Raw genomic sequence first — 26,968 nt, 5'->3', positions numbered from 1 at the left:
TAGATAAAGTAAAGCAGAGTACAAGTACTAATAATATTTTCATATTTTGCTATTTGACTTTTTGTATTGCTTAAATTCACTCAACATTTATCACAAGCTCATGTGTTGACCTCAAATAGAGATGAACCATAATTGTAATATATATATCAGTACTATTCATATTTCCCATATCACAGAAGGCTTTTTGAGCCCTTGAAACTTGAGCTGATCAAACCAGATGGTCTTGGCAGATATCTTCAGCTTCCTGTACTTTCTCTCTTTGACCTTTCCCTATATAGTTGTTTTAAGAAAACACCTGAAAACTGAAACTGCATTCGTGTTTTTGAGATTAAGTGCTTGATAAGGCAGATAATATTAATGTATTTCGTCACTTTTCATTCAAGGCAGCTACTGTATGTGAACATCACACACTGCTATCCTTGGTAAGAACTCCGAAGTGGTACACACGCAGATTTGCATCTGTCCACTGTAATGAGTTGTGTAGAAAAAGCTCAATGTTGTCCCAGGAACGCCTCATTAAATAGGACGTCTTAGTCAAGAGAACAGTCAGAACCCAAATAATCCCAGAAAGGAAAGGGATACAGGAGAAGGATTTCACATTTATTTAGAGATCATCATGTCATTTGTATTCTCATCCAGAATGACGAGATGCACGATTTACAAAGCAGTGACAAACTCACTTATTTCTGATCACATTCGGAGTTTGAAAACGAGAACACAATGGAAGATATGTCATTATTAAACAAATCTACATTTAATTACCCTGATAGTGATAATGTAATAGAGAGATCATTGCATGAAAATGAATTCAACAAAAAAAATCCTTGTCAATCTTATCTATTTATCCATTGATTTGATCAGTGGTTACAGTTTATTGCCTTACAAACATGTGATTAAAACACAAAGAGACATTACGGCTTCTTAAAAATGAGAAGCAATACATTTTCTATATTATTTTTATAGTAGTCGCCCTGGTAGGGCTTTGTTCTTTGCAGGTTATAAAGCATCTAATATCAGAACGTGACTGTGTTCCAGAAAGATCCAGCGCTGGTCCGACCAGTAAACTCATTTGCAAAGGGATAAAGACAGCTGGAAAGCAGTGGCGGTAAAGATCAGTATTGGTGTAGGAGGTAGGATATAATAGTAAGAGGGCGGAGCATGATAATCAAGGGGCGGAGCATGATAATCAAGGGGCGGAGCATGAATCAGTGGTAAACATCAATGCAAAAGGAGACCGATAAACTCTGACATGTTTGTGGGGCCACATTGCGCAAACTGAGGGCTGTTTTTGTGCAGCCAAAAAAGTTAACAGTCACAAAAGTGCAGTAGCATTGGGGCCAGGTTGTGCTCCGAGACAGAAGTTGGCGTTTCAGATCAATTTGAACTCAGTTGTGGCGATACGGTCAAGTAGCTATTTAATATGGCAAGATGACACCCTGCAGTCTGAAGATTTACCTGGCGCGGGATATTCTGGGATTTTGTCTGTAACAGACCCATACATTATGGTGCAAAGTAAGCACAGACTTAGAAGTTTAGTGTGTGTCTCCTGCAGCTGAGGCTATTGACAGCTGAGGCTACAGATACCAAAAAGGTCAGAGGTCGTGAAGGCCTTGGAAAGCACCCAACCGCACACCTCTATCCTGAGCACACAGCTGCGTAAACCAACACTTTGCTGAGCCATGGTTCTCCTGGTGGGCTATAACTGATCACACCAGTATGGTCACAGATTAACCCATTATTAATCCAATGTACCGTCGTCTAAGGTCACTTTGACATCCTTATAATAAAAATGAAAACAAAAGAAAAAAAACATTCAGAGAGACAAAAAGGATAGGGGGAAATAAATATGTGATATGCAAAAGGAAATGAAAACAAAGGACTAGCATATCCAGTCATAAGGGCACAAAACAAACAAACAAACAAACTCAGAAGCCTCCTCCCCGGCTCCATAAAGATCTGAGAAGCCTCACCATTGTCCAAAGGAGGTCATGATCTGATCACTGTAGCTTTGAATGTAGTTGGACGTTACACCGCATGGGAACCTTCAGTCCCAAGTCCTGTGAATAGGTTTCCAGTCTAAGCCTCGCCACCGCCCCCCCCAGTGTCTTTTAAAATGGAAGTTCAGATTCCACTTGGCAAACACTGACTGGTCAAGCTCTTGTGGGCAGGGGAGGGTGAGGGAGTGCTCAGGAAGGAGTCAGCCAATCAGGTTTCGCTTCCATCTGCCATTGAGATTCATGACCTGAGCATTCGATTTGGGGATGACTCGACCCAAGAGGTTCAGAAGTAGACGTGTCGTGGTGTGAGTCACTTGCAGCCTTTGGCTCCTTCAGCCGTTGCTCCAGAGGGCTGGAACCACATCACTGTACACAGACATACTTCTTCCACCAAGACTTGGACAGGGTCTTCATCTTGTCCGCCGTGCTCCTCACCTTCCGCTCCCGCCGAGCTCGGCGGTCGGCGTGCTGCAGCCCGGCCGCGATGGCGGCATCGAAAACCTCCTTCAGGTTCTTCTGCGTCAGCGCTGAACACTCCACGTAGGCCACGGCGCCCACCTTGTCAGCAAGAGCACGCGCGTCCTCCTCGGCCACCGGGCGCTCACGGCGCTTGGCCAGCTCGATCAGCACCTTGACGTCCTGCCGTAGGTCACACTGCGTGCCCACCAGCAGAACGGGGACCCCGGGGCAACGGCGCCTGATCTCGGGCACCCACTTCTCCCACACGTTCTGGAAGGAGGCTGGGCTCACCACGCTAAAGCAGAGCAGAAGAGCATCTGTGCGGGGGTAGCAGAAGTGGCGCAGTTTGTCGAACTCATCCTGGGGAGGGAAATACGCGGGTGAGCCAGAGACAAATGGCAGAAGAACTTCTCCAAATGAATAGTCAATGCCCAAGCCTACAGTTCACAGACGATCAATCTGAGGGCAGATAAACTATCCAAACGACTACTGACTCCCTCTGCTAAGTGGATTAGATCAATAAAACCTTCCTCTCCAACAAATGAAGACAAGCAGTTTATGGATATGACCAATTTGCAGCAAATCATAAATCAAGAGGCACAGCAGCAAAGCAGCTCCCGTCGCATACGCACAGATGCATTTCCCCTAACATGTCAGCACAGGTATACGGTCGGGTGTTACTAGGGAACAAAATAGCCCCGAAGTTTCTACGAAATGTCGAAATTAGCTTTTATCCCAAGCGCTCCACCCCCCCCCCTCCTGTTGGCCTGCCGTTCCTGGGGCACGTCTGGCCAGACTGGAGACGCTGACACAGAGTCACACAATTCTGAATACAGGACCTCACTAATCCTTCAGAATCGCAGATTAAGTTGGGCAGGATCTCAAGACAAAATCATCCCCCCCCCCCACCCCCGCCTCTCACACACTTAAATCTGCAGAAACCTCCCTGAACCTGGCAAAGGAAGGTTCTCAGCACAGACATGTTTCTAGACTGTGACCGTGGTCTTCACCTCTCCTACGTGCTATTAGTGTGTGATGCACATCTAGCTTGGTGGTGCTGCTTGGGGATGTGTAGGAGCTCGTATCTTCTCGTGTTTGTTCTAGCTTGTCCGACAAAGGAGCGAGCGCTTATCCCTATGTACCGACAGGGCGGAGCTTCGTCGTTGTCATGTTAACGGTGATAAAGGGTCACGACGACTTGCATTTCGGGCCCAACCGCAGCCACGGAGCGTGTCTCCCCTGAGACAAAACAACCCCCCTTCCACGCCTCCTCCTGGGGGCCCTTCCAGGCTTTTAATCGCGTCACGTCGCCTGCCAACTCGACCAGAGCCTTGCATAAGCAGCAGTTGCCAAACTGTTCTCCTCCTGAATGAATGCGACGACGCAACAGGCAAGGAGAAGGAGCTAGAATTTACACTCGAGGGCAGATCGTGTTGTTTCTCATGCGAGACGGCAAGAACTGACTGTTCCCGGGTCTCTTTACTCTTCCCTCCCTTGCCATCGGCGCAAATCCTGCACCGAGGTCAACTGATCTTGGTACATGGTATCTAAGCAGCACAGAAGTCTGCTCTCTTCTTTCCCCTTTCTGTTCCAAAGAGCCGTGGCAATTGATAGCGCTTGTCTCTACTCCAAGAAAAAAAAATGGTGGCACCTGCAAGCAGACCTAGTGATGTCAGAGCCCTAAGGGATGCAGGAACCGCTCAGAGAGAAAGGATGCAAGACAATCCAGGAAGGCCCAGAATCAGCCTGAGAATGCTATGATTCAATAGGTTTTAAGAACGGTCCTCCACACTCAGTGGATTATTACAGCGGATAAGTGGAGACACATACATTTGTGACAATTAACAGGGTCTTAAGTTGTTCAAGAATATTACCAGCATGAAAACGTTTCAGATAAGGAAATATAGGATCTCTGACCAAAATTTGTTCTCATTACCCATAACAAAGGAGCAGAAAGTAGGGTGTACCCCATCTCAGATGTTTAATTACAGCCGTAGCGTTAATTTAGCTCTAAATGTATCTTCAAAGATTTAATTACACAAGGATATTAAAAATGCATGCACATACGGAGCACGCCAAACTCATTTCATTGCCTGCACTTACTGCTTTTTGCTGTACTGTTGTGCACTTGATAAACTTTAATTTGTAAAACCGTGGTTCTAGATAAGAGCCATGATGGTGAACACAACTACGATCTTCAGGAGTGTGGCATCAAAAACACCCAGTGTGCATCTCCAGGAGACTTTTTCACAAAGCGGGATTTCTTACTTAGCTGGATAACTTGTTGGATTTAAGCAGTCTGAGCTAAATCTAAGTAAACAAAGATACATTCTATTTAGCGCAGACCACCTTAAATCCGAAAAGTTTTCCGGCCATGCAAGATATCATGCTCTGGGAAACAGGCCTCTAGTCGGCTTTTCCCGGCACCCACCTGGCCAGCAGTGTCACAGAGCTGCAGCCTCACCGGGTTCCCGTCCACCTGCACCACGGCTGTAAGAGAGAGGGGGGGGGGGGTTTCGAAATGTCAGACCCAGACAGCTCAGGGGTTGTTAGTCTTTCCCCACTACCAGCCATGATCGTCTGCAAACACAATGGCCTATAGTTTCTCCAAGGTCAGACCGGGCTTCCGGCTTCTAAATCCACTTTGCCGTACATCATACGAACGGACGTCATCGCGGCCAGAAATTGAGTCGGCCCGCTCAGGAATGAAGGCTGTTGACGCAACCAGGCTAGTCCCACTAAAACCCAAATCCCTCAATGACCCCTATATAGCAAGGAGCACATAAGTGGTGGCCTTGTCCCTTCCATGCATGTTCTCTTTCTCTCTTTGTACAAGGCCACAGTCATCAGCAGTTGGGGCTTCCACCTCTACGTCTTTCTGCCAGGGGTGTTTATAAGGATGGGCAGCCTGTAACTCACACCGCAGGAGGAAGGGAGAAAAAAAATCTGCCCATGTCCCTCATACAGTCTGCCAGGCTCCTCAGTCTCAGCTGAGGCCATAGGAAAGCAGACCGCAAACTTGGGTATACACAAGGAACGCGCAAGTAACCAATCACGACTCCCGCTCGCACCTGCTGGTGGGGGAAAAGAAAAAAAAAAAAGAAAAAAGATTTGCTTTCAAAATGCAGAAATGCAAATCCTTCTGTCTGGCCTGGTCTCACACACAAGCCAGCAGCAGAGCCATGACATCACATACCTGAGCACAGCCCACCGTGAAATAGATATTCTGTCATGGTACCTGAAGGAGAATCCATTGGAAGCGATTCCCTGACAGATGCTGCGATTCAGCGCCATGTCGGCTTAACCGACGATATCGCAACATAAGAAAAATTATAAATTTATAACCCTTATTGATTCTTTTAATGAGCACACTTGTTGGTATAAAAAAAAAAAAAATTCTGTTTCTCATTTAGGATTCTAGAACCTACTTTGTGGGAAAACACCGGATGATGGTGACCCCCACCCAGAGATTAGGAGCCCACAGGCATGTGTGCAGGCGGTCACCCGGAACAGGTGACATATCTACAAGGATCAAAATCACCACTGTGTCTACTTCCAGATAGGAAAACAAAAGGGGAACTTTCAATCTGATTTTAAAAGGAGAAAAATTATTCTGCAAGGACTGAATTTGTGTCTCATCCGCCCCCCAACCTACTATATTATCAGCATTATAATCAAAAAGGACTGCAGGGGATTCTGAAGTGAAAGAGTTTCTCATTGTTAGAAATGCGTATCTAGGACGATATTCCAGAAAAAAAAACACCTAAGAGAAAAACCTGGAAAGGACATCTGCACTCTGACTTGGCAACATGGATAACAGGCTTTACAGCTGGCCTGCTTTCCGGCGGTGACTCTGCAGCTGTGCAGAGAGACAGCAGAAGACAGCAGTACGGCGGGTGGCCCCCGGATCAAAGGGCTGCGCGAGATGCAATTGTCCTCTGGGCTGTTATTTACATTATTACTTTGTCCTGCAGCTGCTTTTAATAGGAAAGTAGGTGACACACACAAACAGGTGGACAATGAACTTAACTACCCTGTCGCGGGGGGTGGGAGGGAAGGGACTGCAACGCCCCTAAGAAGACCCGTACCTGTAACCTCTCAAAAATCGAGTCTCTCAATCATTACGTCTTATCTGCAGCCACATCACCTTTAGATTTTTTTCTGACATCGCTTTACGTGATTCAATCAAATTCTTCCCAATATTTAACAAGTAAAAAAAATACATTAATATATAAAATTTATAAAAAATATTTATATAAAAGGTCTTTTAGTTTTATGATATGGTACAGGTATTACACAACTGTTTTATGAAGTACTTTGTGCAGAAGTCACCGCGATCCGTTTTGCGCCGCGTGTCCAGAACTTTGACCTCAGTAGGCAAAACAAACTAACATCCCAACCTCATATCTGACTACTCCATAATCAGGATATTTTAAAATTGGCAAGTATCTAAGTATACCCGCACACTTGATCTAAATATCCCATTAATAAGCGCTCAAGTTGTACGCCAGTGATAAAGCGATAAATTAAGTTTTAAAAAAAATCAACTAAGCAATAGTGATTCTTTGTCGGAGGAGAAATTACCTGAGAAGTCATCGAAAGCCGTGGGCACGTACTTGGTGGGGTAGCCATTGGTGGTGTAGCTGACCACCAGGCTGGTCTTACCCACCGCCCCGTCGCCCAACAGCACGCACTTCAGCAGCCGCTCACCGGCCTCCGCGGGACGCGCAGCTCTGGGTTTGTGCGGCGGCACCGGCGGTGCCATCAGTTTGCTGTAATCCACCGAGTTCGGAGACGGCATTGCTGATTTTTCACGCCCTTTTCCTCACCCGAGAAAAAATAACTTTTTTTTTTTACCATCAAAAAAAACTATCAGGCGAAACAACCGCTTTACCGTCCCCTTTTAATTACATGCGAATTGTTTCAATACAGCTTAAAATATTCATGCAAAAAAAAATGAAAGCAGTTCTTTTCACTGTCTCACTTCCCAGACTTCGTAATCAGTCCTCCAGGTTCTCAAACTGATTTTTACCAAGGTTTTGCTATTTAAACCCTGGCTTGATTTGCCTATTCCCTCCCCTTCTGCCTCCGTGTTTGATTCCAAGCGTGCGCACACGGGGCCGGCTTAAGCTCAAATGTTCGAAATATCATTGATAAAAAACTATGAATTATATATTCCGACAGCCTTAAGAGACGATTAAGTCCACTCTGTTAACGTAGTAGCAAAACCTTTAAGCATCTGGAATAATATGCGTGTACTAGCCTACATAAAAACATCGCAGCTATGTGTATAGCCTATTAAGTAATATGTAGTATATTGTTTTGAAGTAGTTTTTTAATTGTCAATTAGAATTTGATACCTGAAAACATTTTTCAAAAATAGCACCACAAAACGTCAATTTAAAATTAATACATTAGATCTAATGTTCAATTTACGCTATAAAAACTAAACTTTGTTTTAGATAACCAATTAAACAAATTAATAGATCGGGGCAAACGCGAATATCGCTGGCAAACGCTGGTAAAAATGAATGAAAAACTATCATCCGTAATTAACCCACCATTTTAAGGAATCGCTGCCTATAGCGATACTGGGTAAATATAATCCCCCGTAAAAGGCGACATTCTTTAGAAAATAATAGATGGGACCTTTCCAAGAATACCACAAGCTTTAAGGTCAGTGAAAAAAATATAAATAACCCTGGTAACAATAATTTAAAATATCTGTTTAAAATTATTGACATATTAATAAAACATAAACTAGAAAATGCGAACTGGTCCAATTCACTTAGGCTTAATCTATATATAAAATAATACACTAGTTATTTTAAAAACATGACCGGACTTGCCTGCCACCCTGCAAGGGGCTGCTTTCTCAGTCAACTCCAACGCTGCTGTTTATAATTATGAAACAAAAGGTTTGCTATTCAAGTCATCACAAATGCAGGACTGCCGACTGCATTAGTTATTCATCAGCACGCTATATTTGAGAAATAGACTGACATAGGCCTAGCTGTTTTTTAAGCGACATGAATTCTCGATATTGTTCATTCAGTTGTCTACTTTACTACAAACATGAGTAGGCCTATCTGTTAATAAGAGTATGATGTATTGGCAGAGTAGCCCAGAGGGTTCGTATCCCCCAAGGGACACGGCAGTTGTACCTTGAAAGTTATATATCTGTTTTAATATTAATAGTTTATATATGTTATAATTTTAAGCAAACAATAAGTCCGGGTGTTTTCATCATGGATTTGTTTTTCCCCGCTGTTTACTTGCTTACAGCAAAACCACGAGGATCAAAACACAACCGCTACTCTTAATCAGATTTCAACGATTTTACTAAACAAGCCATTTTGATTCAATAATAGTAAAATTTCTAGCTGTACAATTTCAAAAGTAAATACATGTGAATGTAAAACAATATTTAAAAATATTATGACACTTGATCCCAGCATTGATTTTCGTAAAGCTTAATATAGAGACGCGAGTAATACGTCATTTCTGGCAGGCGAAGGTTGCCAGACTTTTGTCAGCCATGACATGCACTGTCAACGAGCGCCATCTTTCGGTTAAATTTAATGCAGCTATACCATCGCTGCACGAAATATTAAATGTGTCCTCGGGCAAGAATTGTTTATTTAAGCTTGATATGCTCGGTATTGGGAGAGAATTGTTAGGATCAGTCCCTGTCCTGTCCTGTCTTGTCTGTCATTTACCTGCTTGGCCAGCAGGTGGCGCTAGTCATCCCTTTCCTAGCGTTTGAAACCTTCCTGACTGCTTAAGACCCACACCCGAGCCTTGTTATTCCTAGCCTGCACCTTTGTCAATGGCCCGCACCTATTTCTTGTGTAGTCCCAGTTACCTGTGTGTATATGTGGCTGCCCTTGCCATCGTTCCAAAATTGGTCATTGTGGAGTTTGTTTGAAATAAAATGGCATACACAAGTACTCAGCTGAACTCTTCTTAATATTGCTTAGTGTAATCCATGTATTATCAACCATTCCTGCAAAAACAACAATGGATGGTGCATCATAAAAATGATTTTATCCATAAAATTTTTCATCTCTTTATTGCAAGAATCAATTATATTATTTATGTGTAATTACAAAAAGAAATCCTAAACAGATTATTCATAAATTCATCACAGTACAGTAAGGTTTGTTAGATCATACTTGTTTTTTTCAGTCAAGTCAAAGTCTCTTGCATGTTCATGTACCTTCCATCGATCACCATTGATAAGGCTACAGTAGATAATCCCCGCACCACCAGGGGGAGCTTACGTTTTGGACGTCATTTTTACAAAATACTCTCGGTTATAGTCAGAATTTTCGTCTCTTTAGTCCACATCCAGGTAGTCGCACTTTTCTTAAAGAACCTTAGTGCAGTGGGATGTTTTAAGTTTATATCGGAACAGTTCTCTTCTGATCAAGGAGGAATTCAGTCAGTCCCAGCCTCAGGTAAAAGTGATCTGGATGAGATACCACTGTCGCTGCATATCTGAGCGCGCGAGGGACGTGCAAGGACACTGCGGCGTGGCAAAACCCGGAGTAACCCATCCTTTTGTACTATTTCATTTCGCAAAGGCACACACAAAAGTACCTTTGTGCACAAATGTACATGCATACATACATCTGAGCATACATACGGAACCAGATTTCTTTAAAGTTTAAGTTTTTTTTTTTTTAAAGCAAATGAATAAGATACGAACATTAAGGCAAGCGAAAAATCAGCCCACCTCTAAATGACATTCTCCAGCATAGCTCCAGTAAACTTTCATCGTGTATTACCAGTTCATAATGTAATACATGCACAAGACAGACCACTGGACGCAAGCGCCCGTTAAAGGGGTACCGGGAGACTCCGCTCCTTTGGGTGCAGCTCGGTTTCGAGTCTTTAGGCTACCTAAAGACAAACTAAATACATTTGATACATTTTTAAATATTACTTGATTTATGTATGCTTTATTTATCAATTTTTTTATATATTTCTAAGAATTTTAAGTGCCCGATATTTATGCAATGTTTGGGAAATATTAAAATGAGATTTAACATTCATTATCACTAAATTTTAGTAACAACTTTATATACCTGTTCATTGCAGTCTTAAAATATTCAAAAGGTACTTCTAACATTATAGTAGGCTATCATATATAAATACTAAATCCACTGTTCGATTGGTCTTGCAGCTACTGACGAGTTTCTGTAATGCTCTGGACCCACCAGCTACACTCCCCGGACATATATTTGTGCAGCTCTTAAAACTTTGCTACTGATTCTTCTGTTCCTCACACTGAACGTCCCCACGTCAGCCTGATTATAATTAATAAATGCACTTTGATGATGGGCTAGAGACTAATCCTGAAATGGGGTTAAGATCAGCACTCGTGGGTTTGGGCCTCCCTGATAGTAAAGCTGTGAAGTCCGTTTTGAACTTGACATATTTTCATACAGTCGAAGCTAAAGCTGAAAAGATCCAGATCAATGGAGCCGCGGGCTCACCGCAGCTGTGGACCCAGGCTGTGTGTCACCTCGTTATTGAGAGCCACGGTTGAGTGGTAGTGACATCATTCCACCACTAGGGGGTAGTGTGTAAGCTGGCCAGCTGCTGGCTGCATAAGCGAGCGGTAGAGGGCGAGCTCTCTACCTTAGAGGCACGATGGGTGACACTGCACACAGCCAGATCTGATAAAAGAAGCATCACTCAACGAAAAAAAAACACCAAGAAGAAGAATAAGGGGTGTTGCCATGACTGATTTTTCCATATATTGCATGATGAACCCATCCAATTGGAATCTGAAGTGTAACTGCTATGGCCAGTAGGACACATACAGGGGGGAATCCAACCAAGAAAATGATGTAAGCTGATATAACGATGTAATGCCTGGTTGTGTACCCTGCTATGTCTGTTTCCCATTCCCACTGATTTCCTCCATAATTCAGTTAAAGCCTGTGTTCATGTTCATGAGCTTAGCCTGTTTTCTAGCCCCCCGGAAACAAGGCTATGAAACCTCCCGAACTCATGTCAGCTGAACTGGGAGTGTGAGTCATTCCAAGATCCTCACACGCCTGACTGTCTCCAGGAAAAGGAAGTGGAAACGTAGTAAAAGGAGACTATTATGTATTTTAATTGCACTCTTGGGTGACAGACTAAGAGAGCTGCAGGTTCCCACTTGACATCAGGCCAACGCACCAAGCCTCACACTGGAATCCATCACCTCTGTGCTCGGAAGCCTGATGGTTCGCCTGCTTATCGGTCCCTCTTCCCGGCCATGAGCCGACTCCAGTCTTGCGTCGGCTCAGGGAGTTTCCCGGCTAGCCTTCGAATGATGTCATAATGTCGTGGCTTCTCTGATTGGATGAAGGTCCCTTGCAGGCCTGCCTGTGTTCTGACCTTCCGCCAAGGATTGGAGCTGCCCTTTTCATCAGCAGCAGTGTTTCTTTGTCTCACTGGTCCAGTGAAACTTCTTATTCCCACTGGATCCCACCAGAAACTCCAGGACCAAAGATTCTGACACCCCCCCCCCCCCCCCCAACCATCTATTTCTATGAGGCTCATCCTTTCCCCCCTCCCTCCCACATGTACTCCTCCCCCAAGCCATGCGGACACAGGCTGCTGATTAAGACATGTGAGTGGCAGCCTGTGGCTTCACCCCGGCCCCCTATTTTATTTTGGGCTTGGCTCCACCGGGGGTGGGGTCATGGTCCAACCCGGGACTCCCACCTTGACACAACCTGTGAAAACTGTCAGAGGAGAATATAGAAAATGAAAATACAGCTTTAGTCATATTATTTAACATTTCGGTGAAATTATACCAGGGGTCATTCAGAAACTTAGTGAGTTAATTGCTGGGAGCAACTGGCTTTATAAAAGGCGTAAGTCAAATGAGTATTTTTTACAATCTGCTACATATTTTTCACGTAACATAGTTTTAATAAAGGAATTATGGTAACACTTTACTTAGAGCAGTCATATAACTTGCATTATGCATACCGTCATAATGCATTGTAATGCATTCATAAAGTATTATAAACACGGCTACAAATAGTTATAAAAAGGTATAATATAGCCATGATTATTATGTATTATGAAGGTATTTATAGTGCTTTACAGTATATATGAGAGCATTCATAATGCATAATAAACATGCTTATAATGTATTATACCTTTTTATAAATAGTTATAGCCGTGTTTACAATACTTTATGAATGTGTTATAATGCATTATGAAGGTATCTATAATGCAGTTATATGACTGCTCTAAGTGTTACCGGAATGCTCTTTATATTCCAGTCTCCTTGCATGAAAGTAACTGTAATATCGACAAGAGTAATTTTTCAGACTCTTATTATCAGGCTTGTTTGAATATTGTCCCACATACTGCCACATATACTCACATATCTTTGACATTATATATATGCCACATATACTCACATATCTTTGACATTATATATATGCCACATATACTCACATATCTTTGACATTATATATATGCCACATATACTCACATATCTTTGACATTATATATATGCCACATATACTCACATATCTTTGACATTATATATATGCCACATATACTCACATATCTTTGACATTATATATATGCCACATATACTCACATATCTTTGACATTATATATATGCCACATATACTCACATATCTTTGACATTATATATATGCCACATATACTCACATATCTTTGACATTATATATATGCCCCTTGACCGCTGCCAGAAAATTGTCAATCTGTGCCTGTTATTATAAAGAGAAGATTGTGTGAGTCACAAATATCAAAGCAGTGCAATTGTGAAATTTAAATCCAATTCAAAACTTAATATTAAATTCCAAAAAGGCCCATCCCAGTAATTGGGCTGGACAGAAAGCCAGTTTGTCACAGGAGGGAGGAAAACAGAGACATGATCCCAGGGAGAACATGCTGATGCCAAACCCAGAGAACCAGGATGGGGGTCAATCCCACAGGCCATGAAGCGTGAGCCACCCCACGAGCCACGGTGCCACCTATTCACTCTGATTTTCTGTATTCAGCAGCATTTCTGGTATCCTTGGCGCCCTGTGCGACATCCGACCCAGCTGCTCGGATGTGCAGTTGTGCGGGCATCCCTTGAACGATGCTGCCCCGGGCAACTGCCCATCTAGCCCTTGCCAGGCCCATGCCCGTGTTTTAGGTAAGGCTATTGCCAATTCACATGTCCCATCTCTCAGTAATGTTTTGCCTGGCGATCGTTAGGCGCATTGGCACCGGCTTGTCATCGCCTCCCTGCTCCCCAGTTGTGTCTCAAATCTTATGACTTGGCTAAGTGCCAAGTCGCACTGTCTATCACTCCAATTTGTCTCTCCCTGCCGGCCCCTGGAGGATGGGCTCCCCCTCTGAGTCTGGTTAGGGTTAGGGCTTCCTCTGCTGCCCCCTGGAGGATGGGCTCCCCCTCTGAGTCTGGTCCTTCCCAAAGTTTCTTCCTTCTAGGGAGTTTTTCCTTGCCACTGTCCCCTCTGGCTTACTCACTGGGGGCTTTGGGCGGGGATGCTGTAAAGCGCTTAGAGACAATGTAATGTTGTGATAACGCGCTATGCAAAAATAAGTTTGTTTGTTTGTTTTCAGAGTGGCATTTTGTCAGTGGTCTTTTGACATAGTGTGTCCAACAGTAACAGCCTGTGCCAACAAAAATGTATCCTGGTCTTTGTCATGTGACAAAAAAGATTCTGAATAATCTGATAGAGCTGGGCTTTTGAAGCCCAAACCCCCAACCTATCTCCAAAGGTTATCCAGTGTTTCCCAACCCAGTACTCCTGGACTCCCAGACAGTCCACACTTTTGCTCCCTCTGAGCCTCCAGCCAATCAAAAACTCAGAATGCCTAATGTGGGCGTGTTGGGAGCTGGATGGTAACAAAAATATGGACTGTCTGGGAGTTCCTGTGGACTGGGTTGGACAATAGTGGGCTAAACGTCTTCACCCTCTTTCCATTTGGAGTGTGTGGTTCAGATCAGTCAATGTCTCCCAAGAATTGACTTAGCAGCAGTCCAGGAACTGACTGTGGGGTTTATTTTAGATCTGGTAAACAATTAGTCTTAAAATATAATTTTTTATGCCTGAATATCAACTGCAATAAGGACAAAAGGTGGATTTGTCACTCCTGACCAAAGCAAAGTCATGAAAACATACATAACAGCGTAGAACTACTGTGAAACAAAATATGTATTAAGATATGCAGCGAATATGTCATACTCTGACATTCGTTCCGCCCATCAATAGTCATTAATAAGTCATAAGCACATGTTTGTGCTTGAGCCTAGGGGAGGGTCATACCTTGCGTTGTCTGTAGAACAGCGGGATTGAGAACACAGCGATGACACCTGAGGTGGCAACAGACGGACAAAAGATGTAGGAGGTGATGCACAGTTTGCCTGTTTATACTTCAGGGAACACAGATTGGAAAATACCCACTGTTCTGATTTTCCCACAGTTCTTTACAAACACTTCTCGCACTGTGAATTTGTAGGTGGCTCAAGTGAGCTAAATTTGGGAAAACAATTGAACAGGCTGTTAAGTTTGTAAGAAATAACATGGTGGCGTGTAAAAGGACTCAGGACAATGTAGTAGGAGAACAGTATGAGTGTAGTATTAGTAGAAAAATAAGTTTAAAGCTAACGGTAAATAAAAATTACCTAATAGAGAAGCGGTGGGAGTGAGTATAGTGAGGGAATAAGCAGAGTTACTGTGTGTGTTTTTTTTATAGGGAGTAGGGTGAGAGTGACGTGCGAGGAAAGACAAGAAGAGAGATCATAACAACGGTTGCCATGGGACACACCCATCAGAAGGGACTTACCGATGATCATGATGGTTAGTCCATTGACGATGGCTCCCACGTACGTCAGCAGATATGCCAGCACCAGGAACTATTAAAAGCAAAAACACAAAATGCATCACACTACTGCAGTGCTTATCGCACACTCAACGTATCAGATAATTAGCTACCTGTAACTGGACAGTTTACTTAGATAGAAAGCAGCTTGTTCCAGGTGTAAATCAATTGGCAATTGAGAAGAAAATTAACAACAGGGCAGCCCCTATGGACAGGAATTAAATGTTTAGCTATTTATCTGTGTAGCAAAAAAATATTTACTCAGAAGAAAATACTTAACATTAGAATACATGCAAATGAACAATAACACAAAAAATAACAAGAATTTCGTCTTTTCTCTAAAAGTCACTGATATCTTCTTGGATGGCTAGATGAACGCTGCTTCAATTCCCAAACCTCTAATTGGGCACCGCAGCCTTTCCATGTGTTGGTTTAATTTTACCACCAGCTCTCTTAATTAATTAACGTAATTAATGAAATAATTTGATGCAGTATTGATGGCGTGCTAGTGGTTGTGTCAATTTCACGGGCGTTTTGGACGGTTGCTGCAAATACTGGCTTGAGGAGAGGTTCTGAAACGGCTAAGCTGACATACCCTGGCAGGCGTAGTCTCACACCAACGCGAAGATCATTCAGACACAACCCGCTTTGAGTGACTACGACTTTTGCACAGTCCTGTATCTCCTCATTGACAGTTGGATAAAAAAAATAGCACGGCACGTCTTGCAGAGGTTTATTCTGCGACCGCTCAGGTTTCCTCTGTTGTGTCGCAGTCCGCCTGCCTCTCTCCTGAACTCCCTCTCACTCCCTTAAAGGTCTCGTGTGTCTCATGTCACATAACTGTCAGTTCAGAGTTCAGCATCATAGCTGATATCAAATGGCTGGATCAAATAGCCAGGCAATAAGAGCACTAGAGAGGCACGTATGTTAGCATGCTGCATCATTCAAATGGCACATCAATGCTACTTTACGAGGCAGCAGATGCATTTTATTGAAAAGATCAGGGTCCTTGTCAGGGACCCAGGTGTGACCCGATTACTCTGCTCAAGGACGCGAACCGATGACCTTCTATACGGAAGTTCAAATCCCTATCCTGCTAAGCCAGACACAATCCCGGCTAAACCCGCTTAGTGGGGATGATTATCACACGTTTAGCCGGCAATTCATGGACACAAACAGAACCTGAAAAAATGCATGTACTTGTTCTCTTTGGACACTCTTTCCACTCTAAATTAGCACTGAGAGAAAAAGGAAAAAATGACATAAGGAGGAGGAGGATTAAAGAAAGGATGTGAGAGAAGTAGCAGAGACACACTGATGGCGAGAGGATGAAAGGACACAAATTTCACTTTGCACTTTGTAATCTCTTGACATTGACAGTCCAGCTCTCGTCAAACCTGGCCTCCTTCCCAACAAGCGTGTGCAATCACTGCAATTATCCTTACAAAAGCCGGCATTTTCAGCTGGGCTGCAATCGGCGTGACATCGCCATGTCCGGGCCGCTTCTCGCTAATGCGCTATGCCGGTTAGCGCGCCCATGAGCCGGATGATGCCAATGCGGCCAGCCAGCGTGCTCAGCCAATGAGTTAATGAGCTACCCCCTGATGAGTGGGCAAGCCCGGAAAGGGGGAGGGGCTAGGCTGGGCTGCGGGGTGGGGCTGTGCATCGGTGCACCATGTGCCCAACAACCAAAACGCGGGCAGATCAAGGGACAGAGATGAGCAGGTACTCAATGAGAAGCACAAAAGTTTTTTGGGTATGTTTTGGGTATCTACATCACACAAGGCCTTGCGTGACTCTTGCAAAATTTTTGGCGTATATATATCAGCAATATACCTTCAAAGAGTTGACCAGGTTGGCGACGAGGAGGAGACTCTTCATCTCCGCGAACGTGGAGAACGACAGGACGATGGTGCGCCGCATGTAATGATCTGCCTTTTCCCCAGTCAGGCTGATGTCATAGTCGAGATACCACCTGAAGAGAGAGAGACGGTCCGGGAGGAACAGCGGAGAGCACACGTTCCGTGCTGCGGGTCCGTGTTCCGTTCCAAACACTGCCATGCCCACCACTATACTGACATAACATAAACCTTTAGCTTTCAACCTAAGGGGGGTAATTATCCAACATTACATAAAATTCACATAAGCAGCTGGACCAAAGGGGCTGAAAGTTACAGGTAGGCCTGCTTTTCAGACCTTCCAAAAATCCATTTGCTAAGTTAATACCATCCAATATTTTTTTGGTAGTAACCAAAGGTTTGGAATTGGTGGTGGGTATCCCTATGTAGGGTCCATAAGGAAAAATATTCTTGGCTGAGTAATATCTAATCATCCATCCATCCATCCATCCACTATTGCAGGAAACACGGGACTGATGGGATGCCAGTAGTAAAACATACATATTTATACATACATTTGGTAACAAAGTATCAAGCTGCAGACTTTCCAAAATATCATAAAAACATCAGAAGAGGCAGCATTATGAAGCATATTCAGAGACCCCCCCAGAGCATGTGACTGGGGGGTGTCCCAGAATTAGGTGTCCCAAAAAGGCAGCCCACTCACTGGAAGGGGTGCACACCATCCCCCCACTGCAGCGCGTGCAGCACGTGGTAGTAGATGCGGACGGAGATGGTGAAGCACATGGTGACCAGGCACAGGGTGGACACCACGGTGATGATGCTGAGCTGGAAGAGGGAGAGCAGACCCACCACCAGCCCGGTGAAGAGCAGGCCTGTGCGCTCCATGTCCTTCCAGTAGATCAGGTCCAGGACTGAGGGGGCGGGGGTTGGGAGGGGGGAACAGCAAAGATGGAGCGATGTGTTATGAAACAGGAGTGGAGCCAATTTATCTGAAATCGGCAGATAAAATGAAAACGACCCAGAAAGGCTAACAGTAAAGCAAGAGAATAACGGAGGCAGAAGCGGAGAGAGACCCTCTGGCAGAGTGTGGCCTTTTAGCATAGAAACCATTTTTAAAAGGCTGGGGGAAATATGATTACACTAAAGCTGTCAAGGAGGAATCAGGTGAACGTGGGATATTACCCACAATTCCCATCACCTCATTCCTGCCCAGTAATTACAGCAACCCCTCAGTGGGATGTTTTTAAGCTATTGAAGCACGGGTTGTAGGCGGGGGTCTCTTGCCCCCACTTGCCTCGGAAATGTGGAAGGCCCTCGGCCTGCTGGGGGGGGGGGGAGCGACGATGGGAGCGTTTCAGAATTCCGGCTTGGCTAAATATAGAGAGAGCGCAGGAAGGGAATGGCTGGTCAGGGTGAGGGGGTGGGGGGGGCTTGGTGAAAGACCCAGAAATTGAATGCTGCCACTAAAAGCACCTGCTGACAGCCCTCATTCCCCCCCCCCCCCCCCCCAAGTCTGGCTCTCCCACCTCCCCCATGCACAGCAGGAGCTGCCACTGGCTCGCTCTGAGCAGCCCCCGCTGGGACTGCTGTAACAGTAGATACAGCCAGAGCGGTTATCCATCTGCCCTCCCCCATCCCATCTCTCCCCCCCCCCCATATCAGAGCTTTCCCCACACAATTCAAATGCGGCCTCGAGTTTCACTGTAACATAGATTATTTTTTGCTGCTGAAATATTTGCAGATGATATCATTTCACCTTTCAGCCATGGGCAGCTTTACATATATCCTGGAAGCCCGGAGGACCGAGTGTTCAATGCAAATACAGCCAATTTGTCTGCGTCAGGCTAAGTTTCAAACATAACCAGCATCCGGTGAAGCTTCGCCAGCCCTCATATTGCTCACAGCGTATTCGGTCACTGCTGAGTTCTCCCCTGAAGCTGCCGGCACTCGGACAGAAGGGCAGCGGGGGCCACATTGACGGCAGAGATGTTCCCTTAGCACCTGGTGCCCGTAGGCATGACAAAGGATAGACCAACTGCAGCGCTATTCATAAAACATGACACCTGTCCCTCGAACAGATGGATGCAGGGTTCTCCACCAGCGAGAGCCGCCACGCTCAAAGCCAGAACCACATTATCATCACACTGGAAAAAATATAAATGTATCAAAATCCACTATTGCTTAAATACACTATTGATATTTATTTAAATTTTTTTTATTGGATTTAAAATCTTGTAGTGTGATCGACAAGCTATTTTTGGCCCTTCAGCAGTGACTCCCAGGTCTTGAATAATTCTGAATGGGTGAGTTGTGAATTTTAAGTACAGAAATTTGTAGGCAGGCACACAAACACACAGACCGATAGCAGGCAGCCGCACACGATCTGACAGAAGCTGCCTTCCAGCCACTGAAAGTCACAGCCTCTGCTTAAAATCACGGCCTTTTAAAGTAAACAACCACGGCGTCTCGGTAACTGGTGACCTACAAATCCAAGAGCAGCTTATTAAAAAGAAATGCGAACAGATAGCTCATGTTTGCCAAGTCGAAATAATGGATAGACCCATCTGATCTGATGTGGCATGTTCCAGATTCACGACTCACTCAACTACAGACTAAGTACCACTGACACCTGTCGTACAACTTCAATAAATATCACCCTCGGAGTCCTTCTGTTTCTTGCAGAAGATCCAAAAGATCTCAGTAATATCGGTGTCTCTGCAAGAAAGATCCGTCGTCCCACCAAGGCCTGATTCATGACTCAGTCAGTGTAGAACAAGCTCACTGCTCCACAGGCAGAAGAACACGATGACTTCTCATTGTCGGCCATCACTAAAGCCTACTTCCTGGCTTAGATGCCAACCAAATGGCCCCCAGACTCCCATCTCTTCGTGGTTCCGGCATTAATCTCGTTTTCCGGGCTTCTCTCCCTCACCTTTGTCCGTCATTTTGGCCGCTTGGTCCTGCTGATCTCTCTCGTCACAGACCCCCCGACTGGCTAAGGCCCTCTGGGCTGTTTTTGGTCGCTCCTGCCCAGTCAGCAGTACTGCTGGCCTAATTATATCCGGCCAATTGTACACACCCCCCCCTCACCCCCCCAGGAGTCACCCAGACACACATACACATAGACACACGCAGACACACACAGGTTTGTAATCTTTGTGGGGACTCTCCATTCATTTCTATGGGGAAAACTCTAATCCCAACATGATGACCTTAACCGCTACCCAGCCCTACCCTGAAGCATAAGTAACCAAATTAAATATGAGACTTTTGGCATTTTTGCTTTTACGTTTGATTGCATTCATAGATCTTTGTGGGGGCCTGAAAAATGGTCCCCACAACGTCAAAAAAACTGGATTTTATTACATTGTGGGGGACATTATTTACAGCCTCACCTCGTACCATCTCTCAAACCTGTCAAATCTCGAACTCTCATAGATACCAAAATAACAAATTGCCTATTTAAAAGTGCAGTGCTGCAAGAGCAGTGAGTGATTCAGCAATTAGTCACACTTTGCTGAAAGGTAACAGATATGCAAACTGATGCCCACTGCTTCACTGCAATAAAACTGAAAGACAGGCCTGTGTTATAAATTGGCTAATTTGTCTACATCCTCTTGAACCTACAGGTCACGCAGATTCTGGTTCTGCTGTTCTATCTCTACCACACAAATGCAAATGCCTATGATTTTATCAGCTTGCTTTCAATTCTGGATATTTTGAGAACTTCACAATGTGCTGTTTACAGCCACCACTGATAGTAAAAATGTGAAGTTGTGGAGAGTTAACATTATTTGCTATAATAATGTTGTTGTTTTACACATTAGGACACAACCATCGTCATTATGAGAAGCATGCACAAATTTAGAAAATCTAGAAGCATAATCAAAGAGGTAGGTACAATGGCCTTCTACCTTCTGTCTGCATCCACTGTGTTATGTCCTCTGATAGGCTTAACTCTGAGTACAAGTGCTCACTCCCCGGCTCTTCCTGAGTGCTTTGGCCAATAGAAGAAGATGAAGTAGATGATGTCACGTCAGTGATCCCACCTCCTGGTTGCTCAGCTACGAGGAGTGTGTCTATGGTTTCCATGGCAACAGGAGAGCTTTCTCCAGCACATAAAACTGCAGAGCAGAACACATAGCATAGCAAACTCTCAACAAAAGTACAACACAAAGAAACTTTTCAGAAAACTTTCATAAAACACAAAAGCGAGTATGTCATTTCTACAATAAAGAGCAATATTGAAATGCATTTTGGACTGACAAATTTTATAGATTAAAGTGTTGTGATCATTTTATAGATGAAAGTGTGATGATCATTTAAAAAATCAATAAAACAATAAATTTAAACACAGGTGTATGTACCTATGTGTTTCAAATCCAAATCAACCTGTACAATGTCCTTGTAAATTTGTCAAAATTTTAATGAGGAATATCCAATCCCTCCGGAAGCCTTTGTGTTCCACACAAAGGCACAGAGTAACTATTAAGTAATTATTCAGTCATACTATAAATCACTTAAAAACATAGTATTTCTTAAACTCAACAAACACAGTTATCAACACAGAGTAAAATACCCATTTCAACTGCAATCATCTGAAAGGACATATTTTCCATAAGTTCTTTTTACTGAGAAATGACTGACTTACAAAACTATAATACTTGGTACTTTTGGTGCCAAACAAGCACCACCATTCAGGATTACACCATCTACCTGTCTGCATACCACCTTTCAGGAGCTGCCACGCTGTGAGCATTCGTGGTTTTCAGCTACGACACGGCTTCACACCTGATTCACAACTACTACCTCAAAGACAGCTGTGCTCACGCATACAGCTATTTATTAAATGAAGCATTGAAAAGGGTTTCATTTGAATTGCAGGTACTCCCCTTGTTACTCAGTACCAGGTGCAGGTACTCCCCTTGTTATTCAGTACTAGGTGCCGGTACTCCCCTTGTTATTCAGTACCAGGTGCCGGTACTCCCTTTGTTATTCAGTACCAGGTGCAGGTACTCCCCTTGTTATTCAGTACCAGGTGCCAGTACTCCCCTTGTTATTCAGTACCAGGTGCAGGTACTCCCCTTGTTACTCAGTACCAGATGCAGGTACTCCCCTTGTTACTCAGTACCAGGTGCAGGTACTCCCCTTGTTATTCAGTACCAGGTGCAGGTACTCCCCTTGTTACTCAGTACCAGATGCAGGTACTCCCCTTGTTACTCAGTACCAGGTGCAGGTACTCCCCTTGTTATTCAGTACCAGGTGCCGGTACTCCCCTTGTTATTCAGTACCAGGTGCCGGTACTCCCCTTGTTATTCAGTACCAGGTGCAGGTACTCCCCTTGTTATTCAGTACCAGGTGCCGGTACTCCCCTTGTTATTCAGTACCAGGTGCAGGTACTCCCCTTGTTATTCAGTACCAGGTGACGGTACTCCCCTTATTCCTCAGTACCAGGTGCAGGTACTCCCCTTGTTACTCAGTACCAGGTGCAGGTACTCCCCTTGTTATTTAGTACCAGGTGACGGTACTCCCCTTGTTCCTCAGTACCAGGTGCAGGTACTCCCCTTGTTACTCAGTACCAGATGCAGGTGCTCCCCTTGTTATTCAGTACCAGGTGCCGGTACTCCCCTTGTTATTCAGTACCAGGTGCCGGTACTCCCCTTGTTATTCAGTACCAGGTGCCGGTACTCCCCTTGTTATTCAGTACCAGGTGACGGTACTCCCCTTGTTCCTCAGTACCAGGTGCAGGTACTCCCCTTGTTACTCAGTACCAGATGCAGGTGCTCCCCTTGTTATTCAGTACCAGGTGCCGGTACTCCCCTTGTTATTCAGTACCAGGTGCCGGTACTCCCCTTGTTATTCAGTACCAGGTGCCGGTACTCCCCTTGTTATTCAGTACCAGGTGACGGTACTCCCCTTGTTATTCAGTACCAGGTGCAGGTACTCCCCTTGTTACTCAGTACCAGGTGCAGGTACTCCCCTTGTTATTCAGTACCAGGTGCCGGTACTCCCCTTGTTATTCAGTACCAGGTGCCGGTACTCCCCTTGTTATTCAGTACCAGGTGCCGGTACTCCCCTTGTTATTCAGTACTAGGTGCTGGTACTCCTGGGGGCAAGGTGACATTTTGTCAGGTGGCTTAGGACTTTTCGCTACAAACCTTGCTCATTCTGGTCACTAAATCATCTGGCATTACTGAACTGGTTGTGTTTTTCAAGTTAAATCCACACAAATGCAAAACAAGAGCTCATTCCTGAGTTACAGCCTCATAGAGATCCATCACTGGTGTGCCGCAAAGCATTGCTCCAAGCCATGATTAAACGTGGAGATACAGTATTATGGAAATGTCGAGTTGCTAATGGAGGCAGTGGAAAATGCTGACTGGCCTAGTCCAAAACTCCTGCTATGATCTCTCAGGAACCGAGCAGCATGGTTTCTGGCAGCAGTATGGTTCTGTACAGTGTGTTTACGTTCTTTTATAGTGTAACATTGTTCTGAAGCTGCTTACCTTGGTGGCTGTCTGAAAAGTCAAGCTGCTGGGATCGTGAGGACTGTCCCCACTCACTGCCCTCTACTGCAGTCTCCTCGTCCTTAAGGTCCTTCGGAGGCGGAGGTGAGAATGGAGGCTGCAGTGTCAGTTGGAGGCTTGAGGACGGGCCAGACTCCTCCCCAGGTGTCCTCTCTGCCTCATCCTCCATCTCTGCCTCATCCTCCATCTCCATTTCCTCAGGTAGAAAAGAGTCAGACATCCATTCCTCTTGAGGCGAGTCGAGAGGGGGAAGTGTCTCTGAGGTATCTGCACGTGCCAGGGCTGTCCGGCCTCCCCGACCCCACGCCCTGCGCCGACCCCCCCCCACCGAGTCCCATCGAGAAGCCCCGCCCAAGTCCGGCTCTGAGAAGGCTATGTATGAGAAAGTGAGTTCGAAAGAGTTCTGTCGGGGCGTTCCCCACACCGATGGGCTGCTGGCTCCGCCTTCTTCATCATCGATACCGTCGTCGTCATCAGACCACTCCCGCGCTGTCTGCAACTCTGGGAAGTCTGACTCTTCATTGCCACCTGAAATCAATGAGAAACATGTTACTGTGGCTGTTCATCTATCTATCCATCCATCCATCCATCCATCCATACACTTTTCTTCCATACTGAATAATAAGTACAGGGTACATCGAGGACATGGAACTATGCAGATATTATAAAATGTTTCATTTGTACATGACATATTACATTATTATCTGTCCATCCATCCATCCATTTTTCTTGAGAAAAATTTGAAAAAAAGTTGAGAACAGAAACATTTCAAAATATATTACACGTGCTACATCGTAGATTACACTTCTATCAGCCTGTCCATCCATCCATCCATCCATCCCTCCATCCATCCATCCATTTTCCATAACCACTTATCCATCACAGGGTACACTGAGCCTGGAGCCCATCCCAGGAAGCGTAGAGCAGAAGGCAGGAGACATCACATCATCACATCATCACATCACTGCAATTTAAAATATTCCTGATAGTAACACCTAGACTTATATTAAACCTAAGGAAAGCAGCAGTATTAACTGAGAAAATGGCATTATTGTTTCAGTTTGGCAGAATGTAAAATTACAGATTAAATTGTGGCATTATTTTGTTATTTCAGGAAGAAGAATGAGAGGAAAGAGAAGCTGATTGTGTCAAGTCAAAATCATAGAATAAGTTTTTTTTCCCACAGAACATTTTTGACTGTCTGCCTGGCCCAGCAGAAAAACAGCACTAATCTCTGTGCTAAAAGCTGGAGTCCTGAGGAAACGGCAGCTGACGGTTTCCTGAAGCTGAAAGACAAAGCCAGGGTGGGTGGATCCTTACCATCGGTGCAGGGAGGTGTGGAGTCAGGTGTCGAAGAGACAGAACCAAATTCCTCTGGAACGAGTCAGAAGCAGAGAGGATCAGCACTGTGTTCACTCCTCATTCTCTACAGCAGTGTTCCCCCAGCCAGGCCATGTTTTTGCTCCCTCCCAGCTCCCTACAAATGTGGCAGGAATTTGGCAGGGAGCTGGGAGGGAGCAAAAACATGGACTGGATGGGGGGTCCCAAGGACCGGGTTTAGAAACACTGCCCTACAGTTCCTAAGACAGGGCATAGACTCCAATGCTGAAATATGCTTCAGTGCCACAAAGCTTTATTTATGGATGACAGAGATGGTCGCAAAAACAGCATTAGCCGAAAATAGCATTTCGGATCACAACCCACACAGGCAGATGTTTTCATGCGACTGTTCTTAGGTGAGCTCCAGCCTGCATGGAGCAGAGAAGGTAAAAGAGCCACCCATTAATCAGCAAGCTGCAATAGTGCGCTGCAGGGTGACAGAACACCATCGCAGCACGGATTGCCAGCTATCCCCTTAAACTGCGTGCAAAACATTTTACAAGCTGAGGAAGAAGAAACAAAATGGTTGCCTCTCTAAAGCCGCTGGACCAAACAGTAAAAGTATGATAAAATAAGAGAATAGTGTGCATTGTTAATGTATACACATTATTTATCATTTGGACTCCCCAGATTCTATCGACACCTTCAGTTCTGGTCGCTGAAAGAGGGTCAATGAACCATTTTGTCATGTGGGACATTAACTGTAATTAACGTCAACTCCGGCTTGGACTCCAAAAACTCTGGACTTCCTGCGCCGGTTGGAGACCCGGAAAGTAACCGACCGGCTAAGTGACCCCCAGAAACGGCACTTGGACAAGATCCAGCTGACTATGATGCATTCGGATGGGACGGTTTCGCCGGGGGGGGGGGGGGTCACAGCAGCGGCGGTGCAGCATCGCAGGATACCATGCGAGCGACACGTCCACATGCAAGCGTCAACCTCCACCCCCTTCTACGACCCCTCCGGTGAGCGAGGGGCTCGTTCTGTCAAATGCACCGGTGCCCCGGGTTCTCAGGCGCATCTACGCAGGGAAGGCGGGACCTCGGCACCCTGCCGCCCATCCCGATGTGTTTACTGCAAGCCATGCTCCCGGCGAGATGATGGGGGGGGAGGGGGGGGGGCGGCGGGTAGACCATCAACAGTAGCACGGATGCACCAAGAGCTACACCAACAGGCAGGAAGACGGCAATAAAGACAAAAGATACGCACTGCAGTGGGAGAATCCCAGCACCTGGCCCATGCTCCATTAAGACTCTCTGGGGCCCCTTCAGACTGGCGCTCCCCTCGCTGCCGGCCGGTCGCTCCTCTCTGTGGACCTCTCTCCCCCGGCTCCCTCTTCCGTCCCCCTCTCTCCTTTCCTTTCTTCTTCCCTCGATGCACTGCCGTCACCCAGGCTCTCTCTTGCTCGCTCGCTTCCACACCCTCCCTCCCTCTCCCTCTCTCTCCCCCCGGGCCCCTCCCTCTCTCTATCCCTCCCTCCTGCTCTGTGTATTGAATGCAGGGGAGAGGCACAGGAGAGAGGGAGGGGGGGAGTGTGTTTGTGTCTCTGTGCACATGTGCTACTCCGCCCTATTCATTCAAGGACGACTGTCGGTGTGTATTGATATGTAACACCTCTTATTCTGGACATATATGTGTGAAGCCTGTCAGTTTGTCTGTATATGTGCGCATGCTCTCTGCCTCTTATGAATTTTAATTAAGTGACCATTTTACTCCAGTTTTATTGTTCCAAGGCTCACTGTAAACAAAGGGAGCCCAGATTCATTATAGTAAATGCTATTACAACCTGCTAAGAAATAGGCAAGCAAATGGAATACTACCCAAATACTAAGTAATATTTATCCTATAGTCAATTCCCTTATA

The 26,968-nt window shown here is 45.1% G+C and overlaps 2 protein-coding genes across 4 annotated transcripts; both read right to left on the bottom strand.

Moving 5' to 3' along the window:
* Window positions 1–579: 579 nt before the first annotated feature.
* Window positions 580–7,494, bottom strand: rhoub (ras homolog family member Ub). The gene is made up of 3 exons (XM_023813782.2): window positions 7,041–7,494; window positions 4,888–4,946; window positions 580–2,816 (listed from the first exon to the last, which is right to left on the bottom strand). Exons 1-3 carry the CDS (start codon window positions 7,255–7,257, stop codon window positions 2,361–2,363), a joined length of 732 nt encoding a protein of 243 aa, XP_023669550.1. The 5' UTR covers window positions 7,258–7,494; the 3' UTR covers window positions 580–2,360.
* Window positions 7,495–12,097: 4,603 nt separating this feature from the next.
* On the bottom strand, window positions 12,098–26,512 carry rtn2a (reticulon 2a). 3 transcript variants are annotated; one of them, XM_072701425.1, is made up of 10 exons: window positions 26,315–26,512; window positions 25,045–25,098; window positions 23,704–24,252; window positions 21,112–21,321; window positions 17,901–18,108; window positions 17,172–17,310; window positions 15,300–15,369; window positions 14,780–14,826; window positions 13,149–13,207; window positions 12,098–12,199 (listed from the first exon to the last, which is right to left on the bottom strand). In XM_072701425.1, exons 1-10 carry the CDS (start codon window positions 26,343–26,345, stop codon window positions 12,118–12,120), a joined length of 1,449 nt encoding a protein of 482 aa, XP_072557526.1. In that variant the 5' UTR covers window positions 26,346–26,512; the 3' UTR covers window positions 12,098–12,117. The 3 variants fall into 3 exon arrangements, with proteins under 3 accessions (XP_072557526.1, XP_072557527.1, XP_072557528.1); XM_072701426.1 differs by lacking the exons at window positions 23,704–24,252; window positions 25,045–25,098; window positions 26,315–26,512 and adding an exon at window positions 21,914–21,971; XM_072701427.1 differs by lacking the exons at window positions 21,112–21,321; window positions 23,704–24,252; window positions 25,045–25,098; window positions 26,315–26,512 and adding an exon at window positions 20,130–20,247.
* Between the last annotated feature and the right edge of the window lie 456 nt (window positions 26,513–26,968).

The sequence above is a fragment of the Paramormyrops kingsleyae genome, chromosome 17 (genome assembly GCF_048594095.1).
Source record: "Paramormyrops kingsleyae isolate MSU_618 chromosome 17, PKINGS_0.4, whole genome shotgun sequence".
Classification (NCBI taxonomy): Eukaryota; Metazoa; Chordata; class Actinopteri; order Osteoglossiformes; family Mormyridae; genus Paramormyrops; species Paramormyrops kingsleyae.
This window is presented reverse-complemented; position numbering and strand designations above follow the sequence as displayed.

Coding starts and splice junctions, on each gene's coding strand:
- rhoub (XM_023813782.2), bottom strand. CDS start 7,257: ATGCCGTCTCCGAACTCGGTGGATTACAGCAAACTGATGGCACCGCCG. Junction 4,947..7,040: donor GGCTTTCGATGACTTCTCAG/GTAATTTCTCCT, acceptor TCTCTCTTACAG/CCGTGGTGCAGGTGGACGGG. Junction 2,817..4,887: donor TCTGTGACACTGCTGGCCAG/GTGGGTGCCGGG, acceptor TTCCCTCCCCAG/GATGAGTTCGACAAACTGCG.
- rtn2a (XM_072701425.1), bottom strand. CDS start 26,345: ATGGGCCAGGTGCTGGGATTCTCCCACTGCA. Junction 17,311..17,900: donor GATGGTGTGCACCCCTTCCA/GTGAGTGGGCTG, acceptor CTCTCTCTTCAG/GTGGTATCTCGACTATGACA. Junction 13,208..14,779: donor TGTTCTACAGACAACGCAAG/GTATGACCCTCC, acceptor TTATAATAACAG/GCACAGATTGACAATTTTCT.